The sequence below is a fragment of the Catharus ustulatus genome, chromosome 12, assembly GCF_009819885.2.
Source record: "Catharus ustulatus isolate bCatUst1 chromosome 12, bCatUst1.pri.v2, whole genome shotgun sequence".
In the NCBI taxonomy this organism is placed as follows: Eukaryota; Metazoa; Chordata; class Aves; order Passeriformes; family Turdidae; genus Catharus; species Catharus ustulatus.
Genome location: NC_046232.1, coordinates 19,488,773 through 19,516,353, shown reverse-complemented (window position 1 = coordinate 19,516,353; position 27,581 = coordinate 19,488,773). Strand labels below are relative to the sequence as shown.

At 48.3% G+C, this 27,581-nt stretch overlaps 2 protein-coding genes and 1 non-coding gene across 12 annotated transcripts in view; 2 read left to right on the top strand and 1 right to left on the bottom strand.

Moving 5' to 3' along the window:
* MEGF11 (multiple EGF like domains 11) overlaps positions 1–7,506 on the top strand; it is a 254,601-nt gene extending 247,095 nt beyond the window's left edge. For 8 of the 10 annotated variants that reach the window (XM_033070493.1, XM_033070496.2, XM_033070491.2 and 5 more), the window contains 2 exons: positions 4,764–4,970; positions 5,198–7,506. In XM_033070493.1, the coding sequence (XP_032926384.1) occupies positions 4,764–4,970; positions 5,198–5,358 (368 nt within the window). In that variant the 3' untranslated portion in view covers positions 5,359–7,506. Of the gene's footprint in view, positions 1–3,736; positions 3,920–4,763; positions 4,971–5,197 lie in introns of those variants that run through there. The other 2 variants (XM_042779663.1, XM_042779662.1) reach the window with 1 other exon arrangement.
* A 1,774-nt stretch (positions 7,507–9,280) lies between these two features.
* LOC117002121 (ras-related protein Rab-11A) lies at positions 9,281–26,590 on the bottom strand. The gene is made up of 5 exons (XM_033070958.1): positions 26,455–26,590; positions 18,638–18,833; positions 17,547–17,740; positions 16,560–16,640; positions 9,281–10,957 (listed from the first exon to the last, which is right to left on the bottom strand). The coding sequence occupies exons 1-5, from the start codon at positions 26,492–26,494 to the stop codon at positions 10,818–10,820; spliced, it is 651 nt and encodes a 216-aa protein (XP_032926849.1). The 5' UTR covers positions 26,495–26,590; the 3' UTR covers positions 9,281–10,817.
* Positions 26,591–26,820: 230 nt separating this feature from the next.
* TRNAQ-CUG lies at positions 26,821–26,892 on the top strand. The gene has a single exon. It is a non-coding gene; the product is annotated as a tRNA-Gln (tRNA).
* Positions 26,893–27,581: the final 689 nt, after the last annotated feature.

The following is a 27,581-nucleotide window of genomic DNA, read 5'->3' as shown; positions in this document are numbered from 1 at the left end:
ATCAAATGGATTATGTATTTATATGATATATATGATTTATGATCTACAAAATACTCAATCCACTGGTTTCAGCTACTTCAATGATTTCCTTTTTCAAAATAGAAAATCTTATTATAATAGAGTTAGTTGTTCTCTTTACATGGAGCTATTAACTTCATTAGTTTAAACTAAATTACTGTGTTTACAAAGTTTAAAGGTGCCTTAAGCACATGCAGCAGGAACTCCCATCCACAGGCACAGTCACACAGAGGGGGACCAGTGGGGGCAGAGAGAAAGAATCACAGTCACAGCAAACTGTGAAATGCATTTTCAGATGCTACATATTTTCTTAATTTTTAGGATCTGAACCATTTCCTTTACATGTTTATCCCTTTATAATTGAAAAATCAGGCTCAGAAGGCAGAGCTGGAATTCTCTGTGGCTGCTCAGCTGCCTCAGATTGGCAGGGCTGGCACTGGCAGGGGCGGGGTGCTGGGACATGGGGACACACCTGCCTTCCCAGGTGTGTTTGGGAGCTCACCTGCAGGCACTCAGGAGCTGAGGGCTCACAGGAGCAGCTGCCTGAAGGTTCCCAAGGCCCCTCTGAAGGCAATTCCTGGGCTCAGGCAGCCCCAGGGCTCCGTGGCAGCTCCAGTCCCAGGGGAGTCTCCTCCCAGGAGGAGCTGGGAATGTGCCCAATGCTCAGTGAGCTCTCCTTGCCCTGCCAGGCCCTGACTCACCACATTCCTCAGAAAATGGAGAGGAAGAAACTCCCAGTCCCAAACAATTGGATTCTGTCAGCAAAAAGACTTGGCAGGCAGGTGCCCAGTTTTTGTCTGCTTTCATCCACATTGAAACCATATCTTTTCCCACCAGTGTGGTCTCACTGGGGACAGCCTGGCCTGCAGTTGGTCTCACACAGAGCCTTGCAGGGAGAGGGCACAGGGGGCTTGAGGCTGTGTTGAACCTGGGCCACCTCCTGCTCCCCCAGCTCTCTGAGCAGAGCAGGGCTGGGGCTGTGCCCAGGGCAGGCACCAGCAGAGGGGTGGCCCCTGGCACCAGGGGTGTGGTGGCTGAGCTGCTCTGGAGCTCCAGGGGTCAGGCACAGAGATCTGGGACTGCCAGGTGTAAAACTCAGTGTCTGACAGCAGCAGAGAGGGGCTGGCAGTCCAGTGCCCTGTGGCACCTGGTGACAGGGGCTCAACAGGCACCAGGGTTTTCAGAGCAGGCTTCTGAGCAGTTCCTTCCCTGTGCATGGTGCTCAGTGATACCATTCCTGAGCCTCTCCTTTCAGCTGAGTCCTTTGGTTTTTAGAGGTTTGGTTGTTTCAATGAATATTGCTGTACCTATGGAATGATGTGACCTCAGGCATGATCATTTTAAGGAAAAAACACCCACACTTTGCAGAAGAGCCAGGAAAATCCCAGCAGAGAGAAGCACTGGTGCCAGGGATGCAGGGCTGGGCTCAGAGTGGTTCCCCTGGTTGTTGTACAGGATGTTGTACAGGCTGTGTCCCCACTCCTGTGTCCCCCAGAGAAGCAGCAATGGGCCCTCACTGTGTCACTGTCCCTGCAGCAGCCAAGGCTGGCTTAGGGACAGCAGGCAGCACAGACACTCCATCCCAGCAAGGGTTAACCAGCAGGAGAGCACCTTCTGCAGGGCACAGCACCTCCCCTCAGCACTTCACCTGGCCTGGGGGATCCAAGGCCTGGCAGCAGGATGCTGGGGGAAATTCAGGGCAGAAGAGAGGAACTCAAAGTGTGGGAGGGACATTTCCAGTCCCTGCTAACAAAAATAAACCCTCCAAAGGTCTGGTGATCGGTATCCAGGCAACACACAAGGCAGGGACTTCAAAATTAGAGCATATTCCCAATATTTCTCTGGAAGTCCAGTTGATTGAGTGCTTCCAGTGAGTCCCAGAACTGTGTGGCAGAGCTTTCACCTCCATGGGAACTGGACCTTGTGGCAGGGAGGGATGAGGGGGCAGCACAGCCAGGGCTCACACATGGCTGCAGCACCATGGGCTGAGAATCTCTAAATACGTTTGTTCTGCTTAAATTAATCCATGAAACAAAATTTGACAGTTGATGCCAGACTTTTAATTGTCCCCAGATTACCTTAATAACAAAGTAACTCAGCTGCTGCTGCAGCCTTTAGAGTTAAATCCCCATGATCTTGCACATAATGTTTCTTGAGGGCTAATGACTCCCTGGTGAAACCCAGAATTCCAAACATCCACTGGTGCTCCATAAAATATATTGTGTCCAAAGCAAAGGTCTGATCCCAGGCAGACACAGAGCTCCTGTTTACGTCAGGGCTCTCAGGCACGTTGTTTCTCAACATCTCCTGGGAAAAGGCAATTCCTGGGAGAGGCCAAACAAGTCTGGGCAGCCTGAGTGGTATTCACTGGTCTCTTCCAACTGGTCCTGGGAAGGGAAGGGCTGAGGGACACCTGCCTGGGAGGTAATGTCAGCCCTGACTGCAGTACAGGTGAATTTTAGCTTAGGGAGATAAAGGTAGCTGAGCTGGATGAAATAAAACAGCTGATGTGCTGGGATTTTTGCCTTTGCCAGCTCCAATTTGCCCAATTCCATAAACAAACCACACAGCTATTCACCTGCAGCTGCAGCTCTGCAGGAGGAATTCTCACTCTGCTCTGCTGTAGCAGCCAGCAGCCCTTTATCATCAACATTTCCTGAATGTACACCCAGCTCTGGTTTGATTTGCTCCCTCCCAGCCGTGGTGCTGACAGGGAATGGTTTGCAGGGGAGTCTTGGGGCACAGAGGGAATCCTGCCTTTTGCCCTGTGGGTATCTGCTCAGCAGCACTGCTTGAGATGCAAGTTTATGATAATCTTCATGTCCCTCTCTCAAAGTGCAGAGCTGGCTCGTTCAAGGCTGCCCAGGCTCTCCTAACGAGCTCTGGGTTCCTACAGTAGGTACCAGGAGCTGTAACTTGCTGGCAGGTGGAGCTGAGCTTTCATTTGTCTGTCTATGGCTTCCTCACCTCTAACACCAGCAGATCCCAGACTCTGGCACCTGGATTCAAGTCACACACACAGCAAAAGCCAACACTGAGCTCACTCATGTGCAGAAACCTCTGGTCTCACAGGGTTGCTCCATCTCTCTGTAGAAGGATGGGATGGGGCAGTTTTCCACGGGCTTGTACTGGGCTGGGCTTGGTGACACTGGAGGGACAAACCCTGCAGCCAACAGCCAGGGAATGTTGGTGTTGCTTTGGTTCCCATCTCCTGTCATGTACCAAACCAGGCGTGTTTCACTTGGAACCAAAGGCACTGCTCATCCCACCCAGGCTGATGTCAGACAAGGAGTTTCTAACTAAATAAAGGTTGCCAGGCCTCTGCCATCCCTGATGGTGCCAGCCATTTGTGTGCAGTGGAGCTTCCCAGCAAGCTGCTCTCACTGACCCTGGGAGCTGAGGCCTCCCCACACTTGTTGGTGCCACTGAAATCAGAGCCCAGAAAGGCAACACCTGGCTGCAGCTGGCAGAGCACGACCTGGCACCTCCCTCAGGGCTGAACCAGGACCTGGGGAGCTGGACACACAGACACACAGACACACAGACACACACACAGAAACAAGGCCAGAGCTTGAGGAGGGACAATCAGTGACAGAGCTGGCAGTGAGGGAGCAGGACGGGGCTGGCAGGCTCAGAGCCGAGGTTTGGAGCGGAGAAGCGATGTCGTGTTGTCTGTCTATTTCTTAACCTGAATTTCTCTTTTTGTCTCCCATACTAGACAGCGGGGGCAGCTGGGATTGCAGCTATTTTGCAAGTCCCCCTATTTCACCGGGAGTATTTCATATATACCAGGATCTGCCTTTGTACTGTAACCCAGCACAAGAAAATGCCTCATCTTTCATTGCATCGCTCTAATTCTAAATTACTGGCACTGCCCAGCAGGATGCACACAGCAGCAATGGCACGTTCTTGAATGTCAATGTTAAGACCTATTTATTCTCTATTGTTTTTTATTTTTAAAGCAAGACTGGCACTGTACCTTGCAGCAGGCTGGCCTATCCCAGCCAGGGTCACCGACAGGGCAGCTCTCATGCCAACCTTGTTCTCCCCATGTAGTGCCTCTGTCACCTCCTCTCCAGCCCAGGGGAGAGGAGCAGGAGATGTCTACAGCAAAGGGGGGAAAAAAGCAGAGCAAAAGTCAGGCTCAGATGGAGGCTTGTCCCCCTCTGTGGAAACCCAAGGGTTCCCAATTGTAGGATGTTGGATAACCCCGAAACCGGCAGGGGCTGCACATGCAGAGGCTGCACTGGTGCAGTTCAGAGCCTGTGGCAACGTTGTGCACTCCAGCTCAGGGCACTGGATGTGACCAAGGCCCCAGGACTCACCCTGCAGCTGGCTGAGCACCCCAGGCCCCAGCAGCAGGTCCTGCCTGCAGAGCCACTGCTCACAGCCACGCCTGGCTCTGCGGGGCAGGCGGAGCGGGGTAAACGGCTCCACAGGAATTAGGGGGAGGGAGGGAAAGGATTGCCACCTCAAACTGAATATTGCACTAAATGACAGCTAGAACCTTCCACAGGAAAACCTTCAGTACTGAGCAGGTTTTCATTTCTTTCCTGCTAGTGAGTGATGGATGCAATGGTCTGGAACACCCAGAGCACAAGCACCGGGTGTCTGTGCTGGAGGCTTCAAGGATCTTCCTTATTCCCTGTCCCCTTGTCCCCCCCAGCCTTCCTGCAGAGGCTCAGTTGTAATTAACCTAATTAAGCTAATGACCCTAACGCACCCACTCCACTCTTGTTTTGCAGATTATATGAAAGAATCCGTGTGCAGCTCCAGCACTTGTTCCCTGAACAGCAGTGAAAACCCATACGCCACCATTAAAGACCCCCCCATTCTAACCTGCAAACACTCTGAGAGCAGCTACGTGGAAATGAAATCACCTGGTCACAGGGAGTCCCCCTATTCCGAAATGCCAACTTCATCAACAGCCAACAAAAACATCTACGAAGTTGGTAAGCAGTGGGTGGCACAGGGGGTTGGTGGAGGTGCTGGTTTGAGAAAGGATCCTGGGCTTGGTGTGGCACAGGGACAAACTGGCAGGGGGAAGGCCTGAGTGTTGGTGTGTTGGTTTGGGGAATGAGCCACACTGGGGGATGTCCTGAGCTGGAAAGGACCCACAGCATCAGGAGTTTTGGGACTGCTGCTGGTCATCACAACCCAGTTGTCCTTGCTCCCCCAGAGCCCACAGTCAGCATAGTCCAAGACGGCCGCAGTCGGAGCGCCAGCTACCTGCAGAACCCGTACGACCTGCCCAGGAACAGCCACATTCCCGGGCACTACGACCTGCTGCCCGTCCGGCACAGCCCCACCCACGGCCCTTCCTGGGACAAGCAGTCCTAGAGGCACGGACCTCACTGGGCACTGCTGCCAACACTGACTGGGAGGAAGCAGAGGAGAAGCTGCTCCTTCCTTTCCTGCGGACTGGCAAGGACCTGACACGACATCAGCTTGGGCCAACTGCTGCTGCATGATGTTATTTATAAAGACATTTTTGTATGGGTACCTGGAACTAATGAGAGCCTCCTCCATGTGGGACTGGAGCACAGCACCCCAGGAAGGTCTTCATGCTCCAGGCAAAAACTCTCCCTGGCGTGTTCTAACCCTGGCTTTGCTGTAAAATAAACCACAAAAACATGCTAAGTAGAAGGACTTCAGGATGTACATTTCTACCAACTGCATCGAGAAACCTTGTACTGTTAGGAACAAGGTGACGAGGAATACGCTGGAATTTATTTTCATCTTTGTCATGGGAATGGACATTTTTCTGAATGAGAGCAGGGAAATCTGTCATTTCACTGTCTGCAATACTCATTTACTGCCATCACCATGTGCAACCTGTGCAGATCATGCTTGGTAATTAGCATTGAGATTGTTATCTCTATATTCAGTACCAGAGGATTTGAGCTGGGGAATATTAACACAGACACTTTCTGTGTGGTTTTTAATATCCTTCCAAACGTCCCCTGATCTTTGCTAACGAATGGAGTTTCCACAATGAGTCTCACACCCATCTCACCACACTTTTAACGCTGATTGGCACAGGTAGGCTTTGATTTTCCTTATGCAGCTTCTCTTTTGGTAGATAAGTCCAGCAGATCTGTCAGGCAGTTTAAGCTGCTGCCCCTCCAATTCCTGCCCTGGGACACTGCGGGTTTGCACAGACCAGCTCTGGTTTCATTTCCTTTCTCAAAGCTGAGCCACACCGGCTTCTCTCTCCCATCTTCCCAAACCATCTCCTCATCATTCACTGTCAGCATGCCACTGATGACACCTCTTAATCTGATGTGCATTACCATGTAGTGCCACTTTATCCGTTGATGATTCTACCTGAAATGTCATTAAATGGAGCTGAAACTGGGTTTTCTTTTTCAGCAGCTGTTTGTGAAGTAATTATCAAGGGTCTGACCTATGGTAAAATTTTGGACTGAGCCACCATGATATTTTTTTTAATTTATAATCTCTATTGACCTAGAAAGTAGAGTACTTGCCGTTAGTTCCTTGTAGATTTTGAGCATGAAGTAGTATTGACTCTAAGTATGTAATTTTATTAGGCAAACGTGGAAGTAGCAAGTTGATTGCCTTTTAAATATAAAACTATTCTGTTGCACATTGCCAGTCTGATGGAAGCAGAAGAGGATGACACCAGCCCCGTGGGTTTGCTCACAGCACAGTCCCAGTGTGACCTGCTGGGCTCAGGGACTGGCAAGAGGAGCCCTGGGGGCAGGGCTGGATCCAGCTCTGGGAATGCTCCCGGATCCTTGGGGCACCGTGGTGGGGTGTGCCCACATGCCTGGGATCACAGCTCCTGGCTCTGGGAATTCTGCCCCTGGAGCCAGGACTCTCCAGGTGGTCAGGCTGGCTCTGAACCCCCAGTCTGAGCCTGGACACCCCCAGCTCTGGGAGCAGGAGCTGGCTGAGCTGCAGGATCCTGCCCACGAGGTTTCCTGAGTGCTGCATGTGTGCATGGGGCCGTGGCTGAGCAGCAATAGCAGTTTTGTTTTCCAGGAAAGCCTTATTTGAGATGTAAGGAAGCAATTCTTTTGTAGGCCCAGTAGGAATATATTTTACATTCATGAATGGAAGGACTTACCTCAAAAATATCAAGAGAAAGGCAGTTGGATAAGAAATATTCTCATTATGACCCACCTTGGCACCCAGCACAAGCAGCCTGAGCTGCTGGCCTGACCCACGTTTGTGTGTTGCTGTAGTTTGCAATGAGACTCCAAAGAGCAGAGATGTGCTCAATTGTTTGGTTTGTTTTTTTCAAAGCAGGATTTTGAAACCAAATGCAATGATGTGCATAGAGCCTAACAGGAAAAAAAAAAAACAACAAAACCAACAAAAAAATACCTTCTTGTATATCAGCGTTAGCTTAGGAAACAGGCACCAAAATGGCAATACTTTTTTAAGGCAAGACAGATTTGTAATATATTTGTTCACTGTGCAAAGGTATCCTACCTTGTACAAAATAAATTGAATTTCTCTCAATGTGTAGTTCTCCAACATACTCATTTGCAGAGCAAAACTTCCAGCCCTGCACAGATCCAAGCTCTCCAGGTGATGTGGCTGCTCCCCTCAGCCAAAGCTCCCCAGGCACCAGGCTGGGACAGAACTGGCTCAGAAAACCCAGTGCTGCCATTCCAAGTTGGAGTAAACCACAGGTAAGTGGCTCTGCTCACTCTTCTCCCAGTTCCTCAGCAGTTTGAGCTCAGTGAGACTCCTGGGAATGCCCAGTCCCAGCTGGAAGTGTGTGACAATGTGTGGTGACACTGCCCTGGGCCACTCACAGCTTCCCAGAGCTTTGCAGGAGCCATGGTCACCCAGCAGCTCCCAGGGAGCCCAGTGAATAAATTACAAACACAGATTTGCAGCAGAAACACCTTCAGAATTAGTGAGTGCCAGGCAACACAGCCACTGCTGCGTGCTGAAGCTTTTCAATATTTGTGCTTCATATTTCTAAAAATCTTGTTAACTAAAGCCCAGCATGTAATCTTCTTATTTGACAAGCCACACTCAATAAGCTATTTAAGGCTGGAAATTCATCAGGTCTGAATTTATAGAATAAGTAATTCTAGCTTATTAAAAATGTCTTTAAATCAGAACAATTCCATGTCCTTTCTGCTTAAGAGTCAGAATCTCAACTCCCATCAAAGACAGGAACCACTGATGCTTGCTGAATAATTGTTAGAAGTTGGGGCTTTCAAATGTAAAGATGACAGCAAAAATTTTTGGCAAGCAAAGCCCATTTTGAAGCATTCTATGGAATTCCCAGAATCTCAGAAAGCTCCTTCCAGGGCCCAAAGCAGTGTCTGTTTCCATCAGCTGTCTCCCATTAGCAGGGAGGAGCTGCACACAAGTAGTGCCAATTATGGAACAGAATGATTAATCAGCAGCTGAACGGGACAATCCCCCATTGGAAAGCATTCAGATGGAATAATGACTTGCATTGTCTCTCCCAAAACACCTTGGGAAGCACCTTCCTGTCCCAGGAGTGCCACCCAGCCCAGGCCAGCATGTGCTGCCAGGGCCCTGCAATCCTTAGGAAAACACAGCACAGACCCCCAGAAGAGGGGGCAAAGGATTTCCCAGGTGAGCAGATCCTTTTCTGTACCCCACTGGGTTTTGCTTTAGAAGTCCTCAGCTTCTCACAGTGGTTTGTGCTCCCACCATCTGCACTGCAATTCCATCTGCTGCAGGAGGAAGAGTTTTGCCTAAAACCCACAAAATCCAGACTGATGTGACAGCAGAGTCGAGTCACCTGCTTATAGGAATGAGAAAAGGAAGCAGAGTGAAACTCATCCTGCATTTCCAGCTGACAAATTTAGAACTTGGCTGCCACAGGAAATCGATTCATTCCAAAATCTGCTCCAGTAGGGGCAGAGAATGTGCTGCAAGAGCAGCTCCTGCAGTGAGTGAGGGGCTGGGCTCACACCTCACCCTCAGAGCTGTCCCCAGGGCCACCAGTGCTGCCCTGTTGGGCTCTTCATCAGGACACCCCAGCAGGATCCAAAGCTGTAGAAAGAAGGAGTTCATCTCCCTCCAGATTTTCTTCCTCATGGTAACATGGGGGGGAAAAAAACAGGTTTGTAAAAGTTATTCAGAGGTTTGAGTGGAGTGAACCCACAGAATTTTCTAAGCTTCAGAGCTTCCTGAAGCTGCCAAAGTGCCCTGGCTGTGAACTGCAGCAGCCCCAGGAAGCTCAGAGCTGCTCTCAGGGAAGGACAAATCCCAATTCTCCCAAGAAGTGCACCCAACAACACAGTGAGTTGTCCCCTGTAATTCTTTATTAGAATCATGGATGAATATATTTTAAATCAATCTAAAAAAATAATGAATCAAAGTACAGTACATGCATAAAATACAAAGTAATTTACAAACAGATCAAAATAGCATCTTCAGAACTAATATCAGGAGGAGAAATGGAGTAAAAAACAAGAAGTGACCGACTACAGCAATGCCTTCCGTGTGCCTCACACATCATGAGCACCGCAGACAGAAAGGTTGGGAACAGAACACAGCTGGAAGTGCCGACCACATCTGGATCTTCCAAGTGGGTCATATCAGAGTTTGAGAAACATCCCCTACAATCAATTACTTCCCTGTGATTGTATAAATAGCTGCAGGCATTTACACAACAGAGTTCCTTGAAATCCTGTGGGAATGCAGTGCTGTGGCCCCAGTGCAGCGTCAGGCTGTGCAGAACAGCGCAGAGCGAGGGACGTGCAGTGACAGAAGGCACAGTTCATGAATCCCTGAACAAGCAGATTGGGCTGGACTGGTACAGAGCAAGAACCACAGCAGCAACACATCCAGCCAGCAGACTACTCCAGAGGGTTTTGTTGAAGAACACACAGCAAACCTCTGGAATAATTTTTAAATACTGGATCAACCAGAACTGAAAACTAAGGCCAGGTAGTGGAAGTTATTCATTCATCAACTCAAGCACTTGAATATATTAGCATATGTGGCATGCATTAATAGATGTGATATGTAATATGTGCCAACACCCTTCGAGTCTGTGTCCCAGGAAAGAAAAACAGGCATGCTCAAATCTGATAGCAGCAGCTCTGTGGAGGTCAAGCCTCCAGCAGCACAAAGATGCTGCAAGTTCCAGAGCTGGGGTGACCCTTCCTCAGGGACATGGCTCTGCATTCACTTCCTTCACAAGGGGCACCTCCATGGGGTCCCAGCAGCTCTGCCTCACACCAACCTCCTCTGCAGCAGGTGCCAAACACAGCACCTCACTCACAGGTAGCCAGAACTGCTGCTAACTGCTGCTTGTTCACAAAAAACTCTCTTTTCTCCCCCATAATATCCTACAAAACTTCACTTGACAATCTGAAGATGTAGCCAAAAACATTTAACTTACAATAAAATTGCACTTCAGAACTTCACCGAGCTTTAGATGCAGAATACACCACCTTAAGACAAGGAGAGATTATCCTGCCCAGAGAGATTTTCTTCGTTAAGCTGACAGTAATTGCTTTGTGAGGAGCAGGACAACGTCTCCAAGTGCTCTCCAAAGGTGTCAGTGCTCTGACTAGTGGGCATCATGTTGGGAAGGGATCAGTTGAGTTCCAAACAATTTACTGAGCCCAAACCGACAGGTCGGTGTTGGGAAAATACTGCAGCCACATCCAAGTAAGAGATTGACAAACACTGAAATCAAAGTGTTTAAGAAATTCATGGAGAAGGAAGAAGCAGTAACTAAACACAAGAATGTAACCACGAGAATTACAAATATATTTAAATCTTGGACCTGGGGAATATACACAGCCTTTTAGGAAAGAATGGACAATTTATATATTCTGACAGCACTGCATCTTTGGTTTGTTTTCAGTGGTTGGAGGGACGTGGATGGGAACCACGTTGTTGCTTGGGGACATGTCATTCTCACGTCTGTCAGACATCTGCTTCTGGGAAACAATGCGATAGATCTCTGCAAGAGGAGAAAGAGCTGATCAATAAGTGCACAGCAAGGAGTTAAACCTGGGGGAAACCAGGCACAGCTTTGGAATTACATAAGTAATGCAATGAAGCTTCCACACAAAGTTCAGTTGTGGTGATTTCTAGATACAGAAAATAAAATCTATTTTTGCAACAGAAATTACTTTTTTAACAACTGTTTTACTTCCCTTGAGATAAGAGTCAGTAAATGGACAGAATTCACAAATCTCCATTAATCTCTATGAATGAGAAACTATGTGCCCATCCACTCCTCCTGAAGGTTCTGAAGGCTCCAAGGACAGTGGTCACATCTTTGCTGAGGTATCCACAAACAGAATTAAAGGGAACCATTCCAGATTTCTCTCCCTGATAGGACTGCAAGGGCAATTTCTTCTTGCTGAGCACATCTATTATCCAAGCAGTGTTAAATCTTCAGAAGAGGTTGATTTGGGCCCAAAAGGGGAGACTTGGCCCCTTTAGCAGCACAGAAACCCTTTACAAAATGTGCTGTGTGAGAAATACAGGCTCCAGATGAAGAGATTGTGAACAAAGAGGAATCAGAGAGCATGGGATAAACACCTGCACCGAGAGCCTTGCCCTGTTCCTGATGGTGCTGCACAAAATCTCAGAGCAGCAACAGCAGCACTTCAGCTGCACAGAGAGTAAAGCATGTGTAGCACTTCACCCCCAGAAAGGAAATACAGGACACCAAAAATAGAATGTGGGGAACTCACTTGCAAATTTGAATTTGGAAACCATTAAAAAAAATAAAAGCTTGCTAAAGCTCAGTTTTACAAAAAGCCTCACACTCAGACAGGGACAAACTGTACATTAAAATGGATTTTTCATATGCAGTCAGTTCATTGAGGCAACCAAACAAAAGCTGAACAGGTTAAAGGATTTTCTAATTTCACCCTTTCTCAAGCTTGCTCTTCTTTCCAATCATCTTACACATAAACAACCTCACAAGTGAAGTGAAACCCATGAAACCAGACCTTTAAAGCCACCTTCAGCCTGGTGTGTGAATGTGCTGTCAGGGTTTGGCCCCGTGGCAGCACTCAGCAGGGCCTGTGTGTGGGGTGGGAGGAGCAGAGCTGGAGAAATCTGCTCTGCACCTTGAGGACTGCTCAGGGCTGGCAGCCAGTTCAGTCCCAGTGCAGAACAATGCCTGTCCCCATCAACAGGAAAGGCCTCTGGCCACCTTTGCTACTGAATTCTCCCACAGCACCTTCAGCAGAAGCAATTCTGAGTTCCACAGAGAATTTCCTGAACAAGTTCATGCAAGTCCTGCCATATCACACATTTCCTCCTCCCCATCAGCCAGGACTCACACAGGGTGCCCTCTGTGTAACAGCCTCACCTGACAGCAAGATCTTCAGCAAACAGCCCCAAAGCTTAAAATAATCTTAACAGCACCAATTCCCTTCCTGATAATGAATCTACTCCTCCTGACTCTGGGACTCATGATCCTCACTTCCACAATCTCCCCAGCAGCCCTGCAAGTGAATCCCCTGTCCAAGTCCCAAATCTGCTGCTTCTCCCTCCTCTGCAGAGCAAAGCTTGGTGCAGCCACAGCCTAAATGCTAAAACCTGCCCTTCCCTGGTGAGCTGCACACTCATCACACAGGGCTGTGAGCTGTGCCAGGGCAGGGGGAACAGCCCAAACCTGTCTCACTGGGGCAAAATGCCCAGCAGCCAGGCCTGCACTGGAACTGCTGTGCCCAGAGAGCTCTGGGCTAATGAAGATGTGCCCTTTGTAATGAAGAAACAGCACTCTGGGCTCTGCTCAGGAGATGAATGAGACCTTATTAAGGGCACATTCAGCAGAATGCATCACTGCATAATGGGGAACTGTGAGAGACAGGCCTTGCACTGTGAGAGCTGGGAAAAGGTGACACTGCTGCCCAGGAGGAGCTGGGCAGGCCTTGGCTGCTCAGCTGCACTGGGTTCCATTCATTTTCAGGTGTACAGAGACAACAAAAGAGGAAATCCCTCGATTTTTTGATGTTAATTCTCTGATGTTGTTTCCTTGGTGATGGGATTCCTTAGAGATGAAACCACGGCAGAATGTGGTGTGGGAACAGAGACAGCACAGAGCCAGGCAGGGAAGGGAGGCAGACTCCAGTTTACTTTAAGGATGCTTTATCCTGCTGTGAATGCTCAGGGTGCCTGGGATCATAATACCAGGCTCTCTTATTTGCCAGATGGTACAAAGCAGCTTTGTGTGCACAACAATCAGCCCTGGCAGTCTAGACATCTTGGAACTGAAGAATTTGGATAGGGACCATCGCTCCAAGTCACAGATGGGAAAGGTCCTCAAAACCTCATCTGGAATCCACAGCAGGACAGGAAGCCCACCACATGTATGATACATTCCCTCTAAAAGTCCTCTGTAATATGGGAGAAAAAAGAAGAGCTTTTATCCCTTATTCCATCTGTAGGAACAGATCACATACTTAGGCTGTGCTAACTACACTGGATTCCTATTTCCCACAGCCAAAGCCATCTATTCAAAGTTCTTGGTCTGAGAATCCAGGTGTGGATAAGCTTAACAGGGACCCTGCTACACCTCCAAGGGAAGCATCTTCAGCAACTTCCATCACTGTCCCAATCAGACCAGCTTCAGGAGGGCTGGGAAGAAAGGGGGCTGCAACAGACCTTGGTCACAACACCCTGCTCAGGAGAGATCCCAGGAAGGCTCTGAGCAGCCTGGGGTGTCTGTGGTGCAGCTCCCAGCACTGCACATACCAGCAGGGCTGGTGCAGCAGCTCGTCCTGCCCCTTCTGTCAGCCAGCTCTGCTCACAGCTGCTGGCAAAGCCTGCTGGCTTCCCCAGCTTCCTGCTCCCAGGGACAGCCAGCATTCCACCCACAGGCACTGGGCTGGGAGGCAGCCCTGCCAAACACACAGCAGCCAGGATTCTGCAGGGTGACTCCAAAAACCACATTCCTCAGATGACCGCCCCCCTCTTTCCTCCAAAGAAGTCATTAAGAGAAAAAGCCAGCTGTGAAGTGAGCTCCAGAGCAGCCCTCCTTAGCGTGCCAGTCACAGCCCAGCTGGAGCCAACCTGCTGCTCAGGCTCTGTTTACTGCACCTTTATCTCCCCCAAACAGGAGTTCCAGTCTGGAGAGAGCACATGCCCCCTAAGCACAAGTGTTCCTTGCAGCACAGCTGAACTGACCTCTCCTGAACAGGGATCACAAGGATCCTGTTCACAAACTCAAGAGCTCTTCACCCCAAATATTGTCACAGCAACGTGGAGACACTGACATCTATAGAAAAGCAACAGCCTCAAGAACCTGTCAGAGCCCACCAAGAGCAAGTTTTATCATCTATTTACCCATTACAGACAGTTCTGCTTACAGAATATTAAACCAGAAAAAAAATCAAACCTCCACAGATTAGAATCCAAACTCACTTCTGGGATAAAATGTACTGTGGGAAGCATGTGAGGAGAGACACAGAAAGCCCAGCCCGTGCCCAAGAGGTGAGGTTCTTCCCAGTGCATCCTCTGAGCACCACACAGCTCTGAAGGAAGCCCAGGGCACACAGGAAACTTCCCACCCCTCCAGTGTCACCTAGAGAACACAACAGGCCAGCAGGACATGGGGACTGTGAGGTGACCAGTCTGTACTGGCTGTGACAGCCTGACAGCCACCTCAGGAGGGAATAAACACTGCCTGATCTACCTGATGTTGTTTTATTAGTGCTGGTGTATGAAAGTTCAGTCACTAACCTGCATCTGAGAGCCCTGAGCCCCCTGCAAACAGAAAATGGGAGCAGCAAGGCTGCTTGTTCTGCACGACACAGCACATCTGGCCAAATCTGACCCCAAAGTCGAGGTGCCCCTGAGAGAAGGGCTGCCAAGGACATGGGCATAAAGGGAAGAAGTCTCAGGTTTTGGCACTGACAAGTGAGCAATGTCTTTCTCCTGAGAAATCCATGCCCAAATTCATGGACATTTTTGACAGGACTGCCTTTAGGCATGTGAAGAAAACAGGAAATGCAGCAGGCAACCCAACACCTCTGCATTCAGCCACTCCTTAGTCATCCACCCTCTGATGGCACTGGCACTTTGTCATGTAGGAAACAAATGTGTGAGCTAGCAGAACTTCTTTCTTTTTGAAACAAATTTGTGCAATGCTGGAATTACAACTGAATGACTACACTGAAATTAAAAGGGAACCCCATGGTTCAATTAAAAAGGAAAAAATGTTCTTTATTCATCTATCACAAACACAATTTTAGCACAGGAGCACTACTGCTTAGGAACCCAGTGTAAGAACACAACAGAGTCAGAACTGTCAGAGGCCTCACAACTCAGGATGAGACAAGAAACAGATGGACACAGGCAGCTAATACCCAGCAGCCTCACACCTCTCTCCACTGCCAGGCTGTCCATAAAGCATTTCAATCAACTGGAGAAATGCTACAGGATTTATACTTTTACTACAGTAAATAACCTCCTAGTTCTATCCTGACATGCATGTTCCAGTATGGCTACCAGGACCTTTCTGGTGTGTTTTTAAAGGAATGTCTAAATTAGGTGGCAGAGAGGAAAAAACAACTCAGAACTAACTAGGTGTCAATGTCACAGCAACCAGATGTGATTTACAGACAGTTTAGAAGTTAAGCCACTGCTCATACCAAGCACATCAAGTAGCCTGGCACAGCTACACTGGGAAGGAGGGACTTTAAATTTGCAACTGGAAAACATGTTGGAGGCAGTTGGAGAAAACAAGACACTGCCTGGCACACCTAGAACAGAGACACAGCAAACAGAGGAGCATCTCAGATGTTTTGAAAACTCACACTAGAGCATTTGCCAAAGGTGGGAATGATGAAAGCTCCAAAACCAGAGGCCACAGTGTCCCACTGTGCCCTGGCTGCAGCTGACAGGGTGCACAGAAATGCAGGAACCTCACGAGAGTAAGTGACTTCCACACCAGTTTGTGAATTCCTACCCCACCTTTACAAGCCAGGGCTAAGTTAAGGTTCCCCAAATTGAGTGTCTCAGCTTCAAAAGCTTTGCCTACCTAAACAAGGCTTTAAACAAAAAGTACTTTATCCACAGAGCATAAAAATGCAGCACTGACTGCTGTCACATGTTACACAGGCCAAAAGTCCAGGCAGGACAATTAAACAGCTCCTGCAGCTCAGGAGTCACTGTGTCTCAAAGGAAGGATCTCTGCTCTTTCATCCCTTTTTCCTTGGCAACTTCTATGGTCACCATTAAAGATGGAAACAAACTGGGCTGACTTCTCCTTGATAAACAATAGCTGCTCTCACTTGATGCCAGCATGAGACAATTCCCTCCCGTGGGCACTCCCTGTAATGGGAGATGGAAACTGAAACATGAACCAGGCTGACAAGAAACCCCGGGCAGATCAAAGTGAACAAGGATTCATTCCCCAGTTCAAGGCTGGCCTTTCAACTTGTGACACTTTGAAACTGGACTGCAAATCTTACAGCTAATGAAGAATGATTAAATAGCAACATTTTAAACACTTTATAGGCAAAGAAATGCCTATTTGCATCATATCTGAGCAGCCTTCTGCCCTTCCCCCTTGAAGCACAAAGCCCTGCATGACTCACCTGTCAGAATAGTCTGGAAAGCTGCTTCCACATTTGTAGAGTCTAAAGCAGATGTCTCAATAAATGACAAACCATTCTTCTCTGTGTGGACAGAAATACTATAATTAGAGAGGTACAGCACATATCTGTTTCCCATCTGGAAAAGCTTCTGTACCAGATAATATTTGTAGGGTTACTGTTGAGTCACCCAGGTATCAAGAGAAAGTAAAACAAGTTGTCGGGTTTTCCCCCTTAAGTGATGGGGAAGTGACACCACCCAACACCAACATCAGAATTCACACCCACTCCCAAGCACAAGTATCAGCCCAGAGCTGTGTTACTTTAAGGCACATTTTCCTGCCTCACTGAAGGGATATCTGTTGCAGTTTCTCCCTGTGAGAAAGCTTCCAAGATTTTCTTCGACCTCATCAAGTTTCTCCACCTCCCACCTGCTAATACATCACAGCAGCTTATTTAACAGGAATAGAGCAGCAGGGGCTATGACACTCCAGCTGCAGGCAGGGATCCTCACTGGCCATAAACTCTGCCAGTGGAGCTAACAGTGAACTTTAATGTGAGGAGCTGAGCTACACTCCTGCATGAAAGATACTGGGTCTAAAACAAGGCTTACAGAAACCAGAACTACTGTTCACAGATCTTAATTACATAACAAAAGTCAGAAAGCCAGTTTGATGAAAGTGTTCAGCCACAGGCACCTGTGTAAGGCTGCAGATCAGTTGGGACAGAGAGGGCAAAGCTGCCACCACACAACAAAATCAACCCTAAAGCCATAGGCAGTTTCTGCAAGACAAACAGTGCCCAGGCAAGAGAATAAATCGGGTTTTGAATGTCCAGGTGCCTCTGGCTGATTCATGTGCTACAGAAATGTCTCCTCACTGACTGAATGTGACATGTGACACTGAGGGACATGACCAGCCCCAGGTTTTTCCTCCCCTTGCTAGGTGGGCACATCCCCAGACAGCAGCAGGACATTGCTGAGCCCCTGACCTGCGAAAGCTCGGGCCTCGTCCGTGGGGACGGCTCGCAGGTGGCGCAGGTCGCTCTTGTTGCCCACGAGCATGATGACGATGTTGCTGTCGGCGTGGTCCCGCAGCTCCTTCAGCCACCGCTCCACGTTCTCGTACGTCAGGTGCTTGGCGATGTCGTACACCAGCAGTGCCCCCACGGCTCCGCGGTAGTACCTGGGGACAGGGGACAGCCGAGCAGGCACAGTGAGCCCCCAGCAGTGGGGAACAGCTCTGGCTAGGCCAGCTGTGCAAACAATGCCCAGGGCAATTCCCCAGTGCTGTGGGACTGGACACAGGGAAGTGCAGCAGCCGGACGAGGTTGTGCCACAGGGCCAGCTCAGAGTCTGGGAGCAAGGCAAGCCCCATGTCTGTGGGGAAAACCTGCATGCCAGACATGAAACTCTGGGCTCTGTGGGAAGCTGCTGCCACTTTCCACCTCTGATCCACTCCTGAAAATTCTCCCCCGCCCAACACTGTGGGCACAGCACAGGCACGGCCCAGAGTGATAAGCAGACTGTAGAGTGACTCATAGAAATGTCAGGGTGATCTGCTCTCTTTACCAAAGGCCACAGCTCCTTTCAAGTGAGAGCCACAGCCATGCATTCAAAAGGAAACAGGCTGTGTTCTCCCACCCCATAACTCTCTCCAGCTCTACTGAAATCCAGCTTTTGCTATGCTGGTTTTTAACAATTAAGCACACAAGTGAGCAGTCTTTCCTGGCTGCTACAGGAAGGTTTCAGCTCTTAGGTTACCACTGATAAAACAACCAGGAACACTGATATTCCTTTATCATTCACTTCCATGGAAATGAGTCTCTCAAAGCTCTTGCATTCTAAACTTGAAATGCCCCCAGTTACGTGTCATGAGAGCACTGCAAAGTAAATCAGTCTGTGCACGAACACACCAGATCGAGTTTCTGGGCTGAATAATATTTAACCTTCCCGCCACCAAAGGTTGTAGGTATTACCTAACAAAACACAAACACCCCTCTTTAGCTGGTGAGGAACTGGAAGGGCTCAAAATTGCCCTCCTCAGCCAAATCTTGTCCTCAGGCACCCCAGCTCCACTTACGCTGAGGTTATGGCTCGGTATCGCTCCTGCCCCGCCGTGTCCCAGATCTGAGCCTTTATTGTCTTCCCATCCACCTGGATGCTCCTCGTTGCAAACTCCACTCCAATGGTGCTTTTGCTTTCCAAGTTAAACTCATTGCGAGTGAATCGAGACAGAAGGTTGCTCTTGCCTACTCCAGAGTCTCCAATAAGTACAACTGCAAGACAAAAATGAATTCAGAATCAGACTCCAGGTGTAGATGACACACTGAAAATCACATGCAAGGAATATTTCTTTTAAAGAATGAAGCATGAAGGACAAGAATGGCAACAGCACCACCCTTGTCATGGATTTGCTGTCCAAGTCTCAATATTTCTGGAAAACCAGAGCTGCCACATTCACCAGCATTTTGAACAGATGTTAGACTTGACTTTTACTGGTTATATTTCAGCCTCCTTTGCCCAGCATGGAAGAACTTTCCTCTTTTAGGAAGACTATACATGTCTGTCACAGCAAACATAGGTGACCAGTTGAATTTCCTTGAACAACACTAGAATTAAAAAACAAAACACAAACCCTACAACCACACAACTGAAATCTGCTTTGCTGAAGAAATCCAAAACACAGGGCAAGCAGAAGACTCTGCTTTCATTCACACTCCTCCTAAGTGTAAACTTTGGAGAAGAGAGGTTATCCACTGGGATAAGAAAACTTGTGAATGAAAACATAACCAAACCAAAGCACCCCCAAGGCCACCATCACCCTGCCAGCCAGTTTGCAATGTTTGCTGAGCCACAGCTCTCTGCCGTGCTGCAGTCCCCACTGCTGCTGTGGCTCCTGGACACAGCAGGCCAGAGCCTGAATCTGCTCAAAAATGCTGCCAAGGGATCGCTGAGCCTCAGAACTGGATCCACCATTCCCTGGCTCAGTTTGACTCATCCCAGCACCAGTGCCAAGCAAACTAATTGGAAGGATTCAGTTATGCCTGACAAGGGACTGACAGAAGGTTCAAAGTCCAGTTCCTGCAGGAAAAACAGCATCACGAGGATTCACTGCAATATCTTGTAATGCTGAGTTGAAAGGTGCAGGTTTAAGTGTAATTTAAAACTCAGTACCAAGAGGCAGAGCAGTGGATGAAATGTGTTCACAACCAGAGTCACTTGAACAGGAGCCTCTTGGGGTGATCCTATGGTCTTAAGGATGATAAGGTTCTAAACCTTACAGTAGTGAAGGAAAGGGAAGAAAAATAAGATAAAATCTTTGGGAAGAAAGGCAAATAAAGAAGTTCAGTAGTGAATAAACGCCAGTCCAAGCAAAAAGAGCACACTCAGGTGACAAAAAACCATTGTGTCTTTGTTTATTTAGGAAGAAACAATTACTTGCTCAGTAACACACATCATTAACCATTAAGACACCACAACACAGCATTAAAGATTCTGCAAGGTACAACAAAGCAATGAGGGCACCAAGCACACTCAATGACCCAAACTCTCCGTGGAGCTCAGTCTAGCAGCAGAAACACTCCCATCTGCAGCCCTCTGCAGCTTCTGTTTAAATAATGCAGAGCAATCCTGGCAGATGGGACTTTGCTCTGACTGGAAGGGCAGAGCAGCACCTCCCTCCATAAATGAAAATTGCTGTAAATGTTGGCTTCAAGCACGGCCTTGTGCAGAATACTTCATCAAAATAAACATCTTCCCAGCTGCCCGTGCCAGCTGACTCAGCACACAGCCGGCCAAGCACACGAGAAAGCAAACTCTGTTAACCTCTCCTGTGTAGGAAGATCACAAGTGCAGGTAGGTGGCAAGGCCCCATGCTGAATGCAAACAAAAGTCTGCTTTCCTACGTGCCAGGTCACTGCTGAACAGCTCTGCTGGCACAGAGATGCTACATCCTGATAAACCCAGTGCAGGGGACAGGGCACCACTTGCATCACCACCCCTGGCAAACAGCCACAGCTCTCCTCTGCCACTGGCAAGTCACTTCAACATTGTTTTGGCAGGTTTGGACCATGAGTTTAGATGACATCATGTTTGTATTTACTGGGACACACAACAAGTTCCTAGGAAGGAAAAGTTGACACAGCTCAGTCCTGCTATCACCCAGCAGTGGCCAGAAGCTTCTCCAAGCAAGAACAGCAATCCACATTCACCATTTCCTTTTCCCAACAGGATGCATGATATACCTGTCAGGTATTCCCTCAAACCTGTTCTTGTAGTACAGTGCAATGCCCACCTTTAAGTCATTTAACAACAGAGGGATCCCTTTAATTTCTCTGCCAAGTTTTTTTTGTTACCTTCTCTGAATCCCACACTGCTTATGTTCTGAATGGTTTCCAGCACCAGATTAATGTGTCCCAATTATAAGGGGAAAATAATACCTTCCTCCTTGAAGGCAGCTATTTCCTCTACTTAATTGGGCCACTGCAGCTCCTCTTGAGCACGGACATGAGGACAGCTTGGAATGTCAGCAGGCGCCTAAGACTCCTCACACCTTCTGCATTTCTGCCAGTCTGGGCAACTATCACTCTTTAAATGAAATTATGAACTGAAACAGCTTTAACAGCCACTCAGGTTGTGTTATTAATATCAGTTTTGCTTTTCTTATCAAGCCACCATATTTTGATATTTTATACTATGCAGTGTTCCCATGTATTGCATTCTTAGCATAGAAACACAGTAGGAATGACCCTGGATGGCCAAGTCCCACACTAAACACCCCAAGCAAACAATTTCTAGGAGGGAAATGATGTTATCTATCTGATAAAGCTAATTGCTCCTGCACATTGTCCCTTTCATCGGGCTTTTCTTCCAGAAACTCACTCCTAATGGTTACAAATTGCCTTCTGATTTTCAGCAGGAATTAGTGGCCAGCTGGCAGTGGTGTCCATGTGCCAGCATTCTCCATTAGCTTATTAGTGTCTGCTCCCAGTGGTGCTCAGGCTGGGGTATTTACAGAAAGCAACCACATCTTGTCTGGGCTTTGCTGCATTTGCTAAATACAAAAACTTGTCAAATGGCTCCATATAAACACGTTGCTCGTTTCCCCAAACACCTTCCCTGCAAGGTTTTCAGTTTCTTTTCACAGTGAGAACTGCACACCTCATTCTAAGCGAGATCTCCCTGTGATGCAGACAAGAATTTTAGTATTTCCATCTCTGCTAGGCACACCTGGGGCTGGAATTATTTCTCCTGGCCGTTTCACCTTGACAGCTCAGTTTGCCTGTCATCAGATCTAATTGTTCAGCTTTAGCTTGGCAAACTTTTACTTTACCAGAGTCCAAGTCCTCAGGGATAAACCCTTACATCCCAAATCCCAACTCATCTGGAGGACCACAGTCCTCACCAGCACACAGCTCTTTGAGTGCCACACTCCCACTTCCCCTGTCCCACCCAACTTGCATCATCCACAAATTCCTTTTCTACATCAGCACTGGAAGGAGGAAGGTCTGGAGGAAACATTTCAGCAAGCTCAGCCACAAGACCCAGAGCAGATTTAATCAATAACCAGCTGTGGAGCAGCACCTCCCTCACAGGAGTAGCACCTTAGGAAGTTGCACAACCAAGGAAAATTGGATTGGCACATTTGAAAGTCAGGGAAATGATCTCCCAGCCCCAAGTGACTGATTTAGTGCTGGGACAATTCAATACTTGCAACCACGTGCTTCCAATCGATGCATTTGACTTTCTATGGCATTTACTACCCCAAACATCTAAGATAAATATACAAGCATTCAGTGGAGAGAGGGGAAAAATAATATGAAGTCCATAGTACTGTATAAATTTCTTTCTGTAATTCCAGATTCATTTCTGTAGAAGACCAAAATAAGAATTCAATTTCCTAAGCTGCATGAGAAGCAATTTAGAGAACTATGTCAAGAAAGGATTATTAATTTTTCACCAACATTCCAGCTCACTCACACAATTTTTATTTCTGTAAAACCTCTTAGTTTAAGATTTCAGAAAATATTTTATTTATCTCATTAAATATGAGATCAGCCTGAAAATAGAGTCCAGCACCGCTAGCTTGTGTTGTCTGTGGCAAAAGTTATTCCACAAGTCACATATGACAGGATCTAGGACAAGTACACCAGCACAAGGAGATCATCATGTCTAAAACTTGTCTCTGCACTGAGCTCTGCTATAAGAGACATCAATAAAAAGCTTGGACATGTCATCATGACCCCCAGAAGAACCTGCTGATGAATACCTCCCCCTGCCCACTTCAGCTGGAGTTTGAAGGGCATGTGAAAAAAATTACTTGATCCTACATGTCATAGCTGGTGATAAAGCCAACATGGCCATGACTTACTGCAATCTCCCTCCTCAGCTGTGCCCCATTTTATTCACTCTTTCTGTCACAAAGTGGCACTCCTGAGGCCTTTGGGGCAGGGATCACCTGTCCATACCATCAGTAACATTTCCCAACACCCCTGCAGTAAATGGCTGGACCAGCAGATTTGTCCCAGCACCAAAGTGCCTCCACATCTGAGGCAGTGAAAGCCAAGGACTTCTACCACTGCCAAACTGAGAGATGTCATGCAACCACACATTAATCTAAACACACAAGTAAAAATGTGTCCTCAAACCCCAAACCAGCAAGCTGGTTCAGTTTTAGAGCATTTCCTCAATACCAAAGGGAGAAGTTGGAGAAATGAACGTGATGCAAAGAAGCAGAGAGCTGAAACTGGAGTTTTTCAGTAAGCTGAATGTGACAAGTCAGGCCCAAGACACGAGTCTGCCCCAAATCCAGAGTCCCAGATGGTCAAGGTGCAGACACAACCTTCCTGAGCTTTGTCCATGGGAATCTTAATAAGTGAGGGTTCCTTTGATAACTGCTCTTCTACTGCACGCACACTGATCAAAAAGAGCAAAAGGTTCCTGTACCAAAGCCAGATTTAATTTATTAACTAATAAAGCAATATCTTTATATCATCATAATATTTTCCTCCTACTAAAATTAGAGCAAGATTCCCATGAACTGGACTTCATAGGGCTTGTATTTCCTCAGAGGCCATTCTGGGAACAGCAGGCATTGCTCTCAGCCAGACCCCAGTGTAGAAGAATACAAAGACTGGAAGCTGGACAAGAAGAGTTTAAAAGAAACTGGATTTTTCCAAGCTAAGTTTAGTCTTTCCTATATGCTGAAGTGTTGCTACATAGTCAGAAGTGTATTTTGTAACAGGTCTCTGGATTTTATTGTACAGCAGCACAGGTGGGCTCAGCTTACACCCAGCAGCAGAGTCAGCCAGATTCCAACACACAGCTGCTGTCAGGGGCTGACAGGACAAAACCAGAGGTCTCACAAACAGAAACGTGGCAGTTCAGCCCAGGAGCAGTAAAAGACAGCCAGACTAGAGAGCATCACATGATTGTTTTAACCAGGTCAAACTCTGAACTCAGTCCCACCAACCTCCCCACACAGTCCCTTCACAAAGCCAGGAATGTCCTGCTGGATGCAGTGTCCTGACAGATCAACACCCAGAGTCTGACTCCAAATAACTGCTGTCCTAAAACCATGACATATATCACAACAAACAGCTAATCTCCATCCTGGCCAGCCCCTACATCTTCAAATAAGCAATGCCTTCAGACTTGCCATTGAAACCGTCACACTGATGTGCCCCAAACAAGAATTTTTTGTTTCTGTGAATTCCTGCAAGCTTTCAAATCTATTTATAATATGCATGGCAATGCACCACTCCAAAATTTGCATACACACCTGAGGGACTTTGTCCTTTTGCTTTCATCCACTGCCCAATAAAAGAAGCATTACAGATATCCAGAGAAATTATGACAAACAGGAGATACTTCCCCTATTTGCCCTTATTGCTCACTGTTTAAATTTTAATCAAGCTGTACATCAGTTCAGTGTAAGGGCCATGAATCCATTAGGTCTCTTTTCTGATTATTTTAATACCTTTCTCCACCTTTTTAATTCTACAACATCCCTTTCAAAATGGATATGTCTGTCATACCTACATTTCACCTCAATTCCCAAGATGCTCATGTCTCAAATTCAAACTGAACATTGTCCCCAAGTTCCCATTTTCTTCCCCAAAAGATTTACCTACCCCTTGCCTTTTTTGACCAGTGCCTAGCAAGGAGACATTTGGTTCAGAGACCTCCTTGCAGTAATTTCCAGATCATTCCAGAGTGCTGACAGCTTGTTTAGAACCATCGTCACCTCTGGGAAGTTACAGAAGTTTCCACGATTTTATTACTCTGCATTTTTGTGTTATTTCAGCTGCCACATCAATCCCAGTTAAGTGACATTGCATCAACTTCCTGCAGTCAACTTCAGCCTGGAAAAACTCAAATCATTTATCTTCACAACAGCATCTTCACAGCATTCCCTGCACTCACAACAGCTTCTACAAACCAAGCTAAACACAAAAAGCTTCACCAAGGGCAATCAATTAAATCAGCTTTGCACTATAACTGGATCCCAACTTTATTTTTCCCAACTATAAAAGGAAGCAGGCCAAATGAAAGATAGGAGCTCTCCCAGCAAACTCTCTCACTGATATTCCCAGGCTTTCACAGCTAAACCATTAATTACAAGCCCACTGACAGAACTGCATGAACAAGGGTGATTCAATGGCTTTGATAACCTGCACACAAGTACCTACAACAACATTGCCTGATGCCATTAAACCAGGGGTCAGCAAGGTCCTTGCCAGTACTGCAAGCTGAGAAAAGAGCCCATTCTGGAACTTCCTGATTTGATTTCCATAGCAGTACAGATGAGTGATTCATAGGTAGAAATAGAGCCACTTTCCACACACAATTGGATAAAACAGCCAACAACAAAAATAATGTAATTCCTCAAAGTTATTACAGGAGTTTAAAGATACTGGAAAAAAAATCAATGTTTTCCTTTACCTTCATGACGACAAGCACAGGGTCTCTCACCATTACAAAACAACAAGCAATGCTCTTAATCCTAAATTCAAATTTACAATACCACATCAAGAAAAACAACTACATTTTTACTTTGCTTGCTTTTTCCGTGGGATTTAAAAAACTGGACAGTGAACTTTCAAAACATCAGCACTTCTGTACACATTTCACAGCGGGCTACATGAACCTGTCCAGCAGGCCGGTGTTTTACTCTGCAGGGAGTGAAAATTGAGTATTTAATCACAACCTGGAACGTTTTAACCCAACCTGGCACCGTATCGCAGGCTGGAGAGGTGAACAAAGTATTCCTGCCCTTCCCTGTGGGAGCCAGGACAGATCAAGGCCAGGCTGGACAGGGCTTGGATAACCTGGGATAGTGGAAGGTGTCCCATGGCAGGGGGTGGAATGCGGTGATCTTTAAGGTCCCTTCCCACCCAAACCATTCCATGACTCCATGAGGATTTTATGGTCTCTGGGTGTGGAGCAGCAGGGACATTCCACTGCTCTCCAAGGGCTCTGAACACAGAAGGCAGCAATCCGTAGTACTTGATGAAATGAGTGCATCATCTACCCCTGCTGAGCGTATCTCACCCACTCTATGGCTCTATTTAACAGCTGGAGAGGGTTCTTATCAGCCTCGAGAGTCCTTATCAACCCAGGGCATCTTCCCTGGCGATCTTTGCTCGCCACCCCGCAGACCGGCCGCCGCCTCAGCCTGTGCCCGGGGCAGCCTCGGACCGGCACTGACAGCGAACCCCCGGTGCCAAACCCTGCCCGGAGCCGGCGTTTTGGGGGGAAGGAGGGACACCCGAGCGGGGCCCGGCCGTGCCCGGAGGGCTCCCCCCGCCCGCCGGGCCCCGCGTCAGGGAGCGGCCCCGGCCCCGCCCGCGGGCCCCGCCGCTCTCCTGCCCGCCCGCCGGGCCCTGCCCGCCTCACCTTTGAAGAGATAATCGTACTCGTCGTCGCGGGTGCCCATGGCGGGTGGCGAGGAGCAGGAACGGGACCGGGAGCGGAGCGGAGCGGGGCCGGACCCTCCCTGCAGCCGCCGCAGCGCTTCCGCCCTCCGCGCTCCGCCCGCCCGCCCACAGGCGCTTCCGGGGCAGCGGCGCCGCCACTCGACCGCGCCCGGGGCAGCCCCGCGGCCGCGCCCTCACCGCGGTTACCGCGGGCAGAGTCCCGCCCGGCCCCCGCGACCCCCGAGCACCGAGCCCACCCCCGGCACCTCCTGAGGAGAGCGGTCGGGGCGCGGCGGGGGCGTGATGGAAGGGACTAGAGGCGGCCGGGAGGGGGTGGTGGCAGAGCGGTTCCATGGTGTAATGGTTAGCACTCTGGACTCTGAATCCAGCGATCCGAGTTCAAATCTCGGTGGAACCTGAATCTTTTCGTCCTTTATTTCGTTTTTTTTTTTCTTTTCGGCTTTGTGTATCCAAACGATGCCCGGCATTCTCTGAGCTGTCCGAGTGAGTCCGTGTGCCCCAACCATGCATGGACACACTGAGCTCCCAAATTCCTGCACCCAAACCATGCATGGGCACACTGAGCTCCCCGTACTCCTGTACCCAATCCATGCATGGGCACACTGAGCTCCCCTGACTCTGTGCCCAAACCATGCATGGGCACACTGAGCTCCCCAGACTCTGTACCCAAACCATGGATGGGCACACTGAGCTCCCCGAATTCCTGTACCCAAACCATGCACGGGCACACTGAGCTCCTCAGACTCCTGTACCCAATCCATGCATGGGCACACTGAGCTCCCCTGACTCCTGTACCCAATCCATGCATGGGCACACTGAGCTCCCCAGACTCTGTGCCCAAACTATGGATGGGCACACTGAGCTCCTCAGACTCCTGTACCCAATCCATGCATGGGCACACTGAGCTCCCCTGACTCCTGTACCCAATCCATGCATGGGCACACTGAGCTCCCCTGACTCCTGTACCCAAACTATGGATGGGCACACTGAGCTCCTCAGACTCCTGTACCCAATCCATGCATGGGCACACTGAGCTCCCCAAATTCCTGTACCCAATCCATGCATGGGCACACTGAGCTCCCCAGA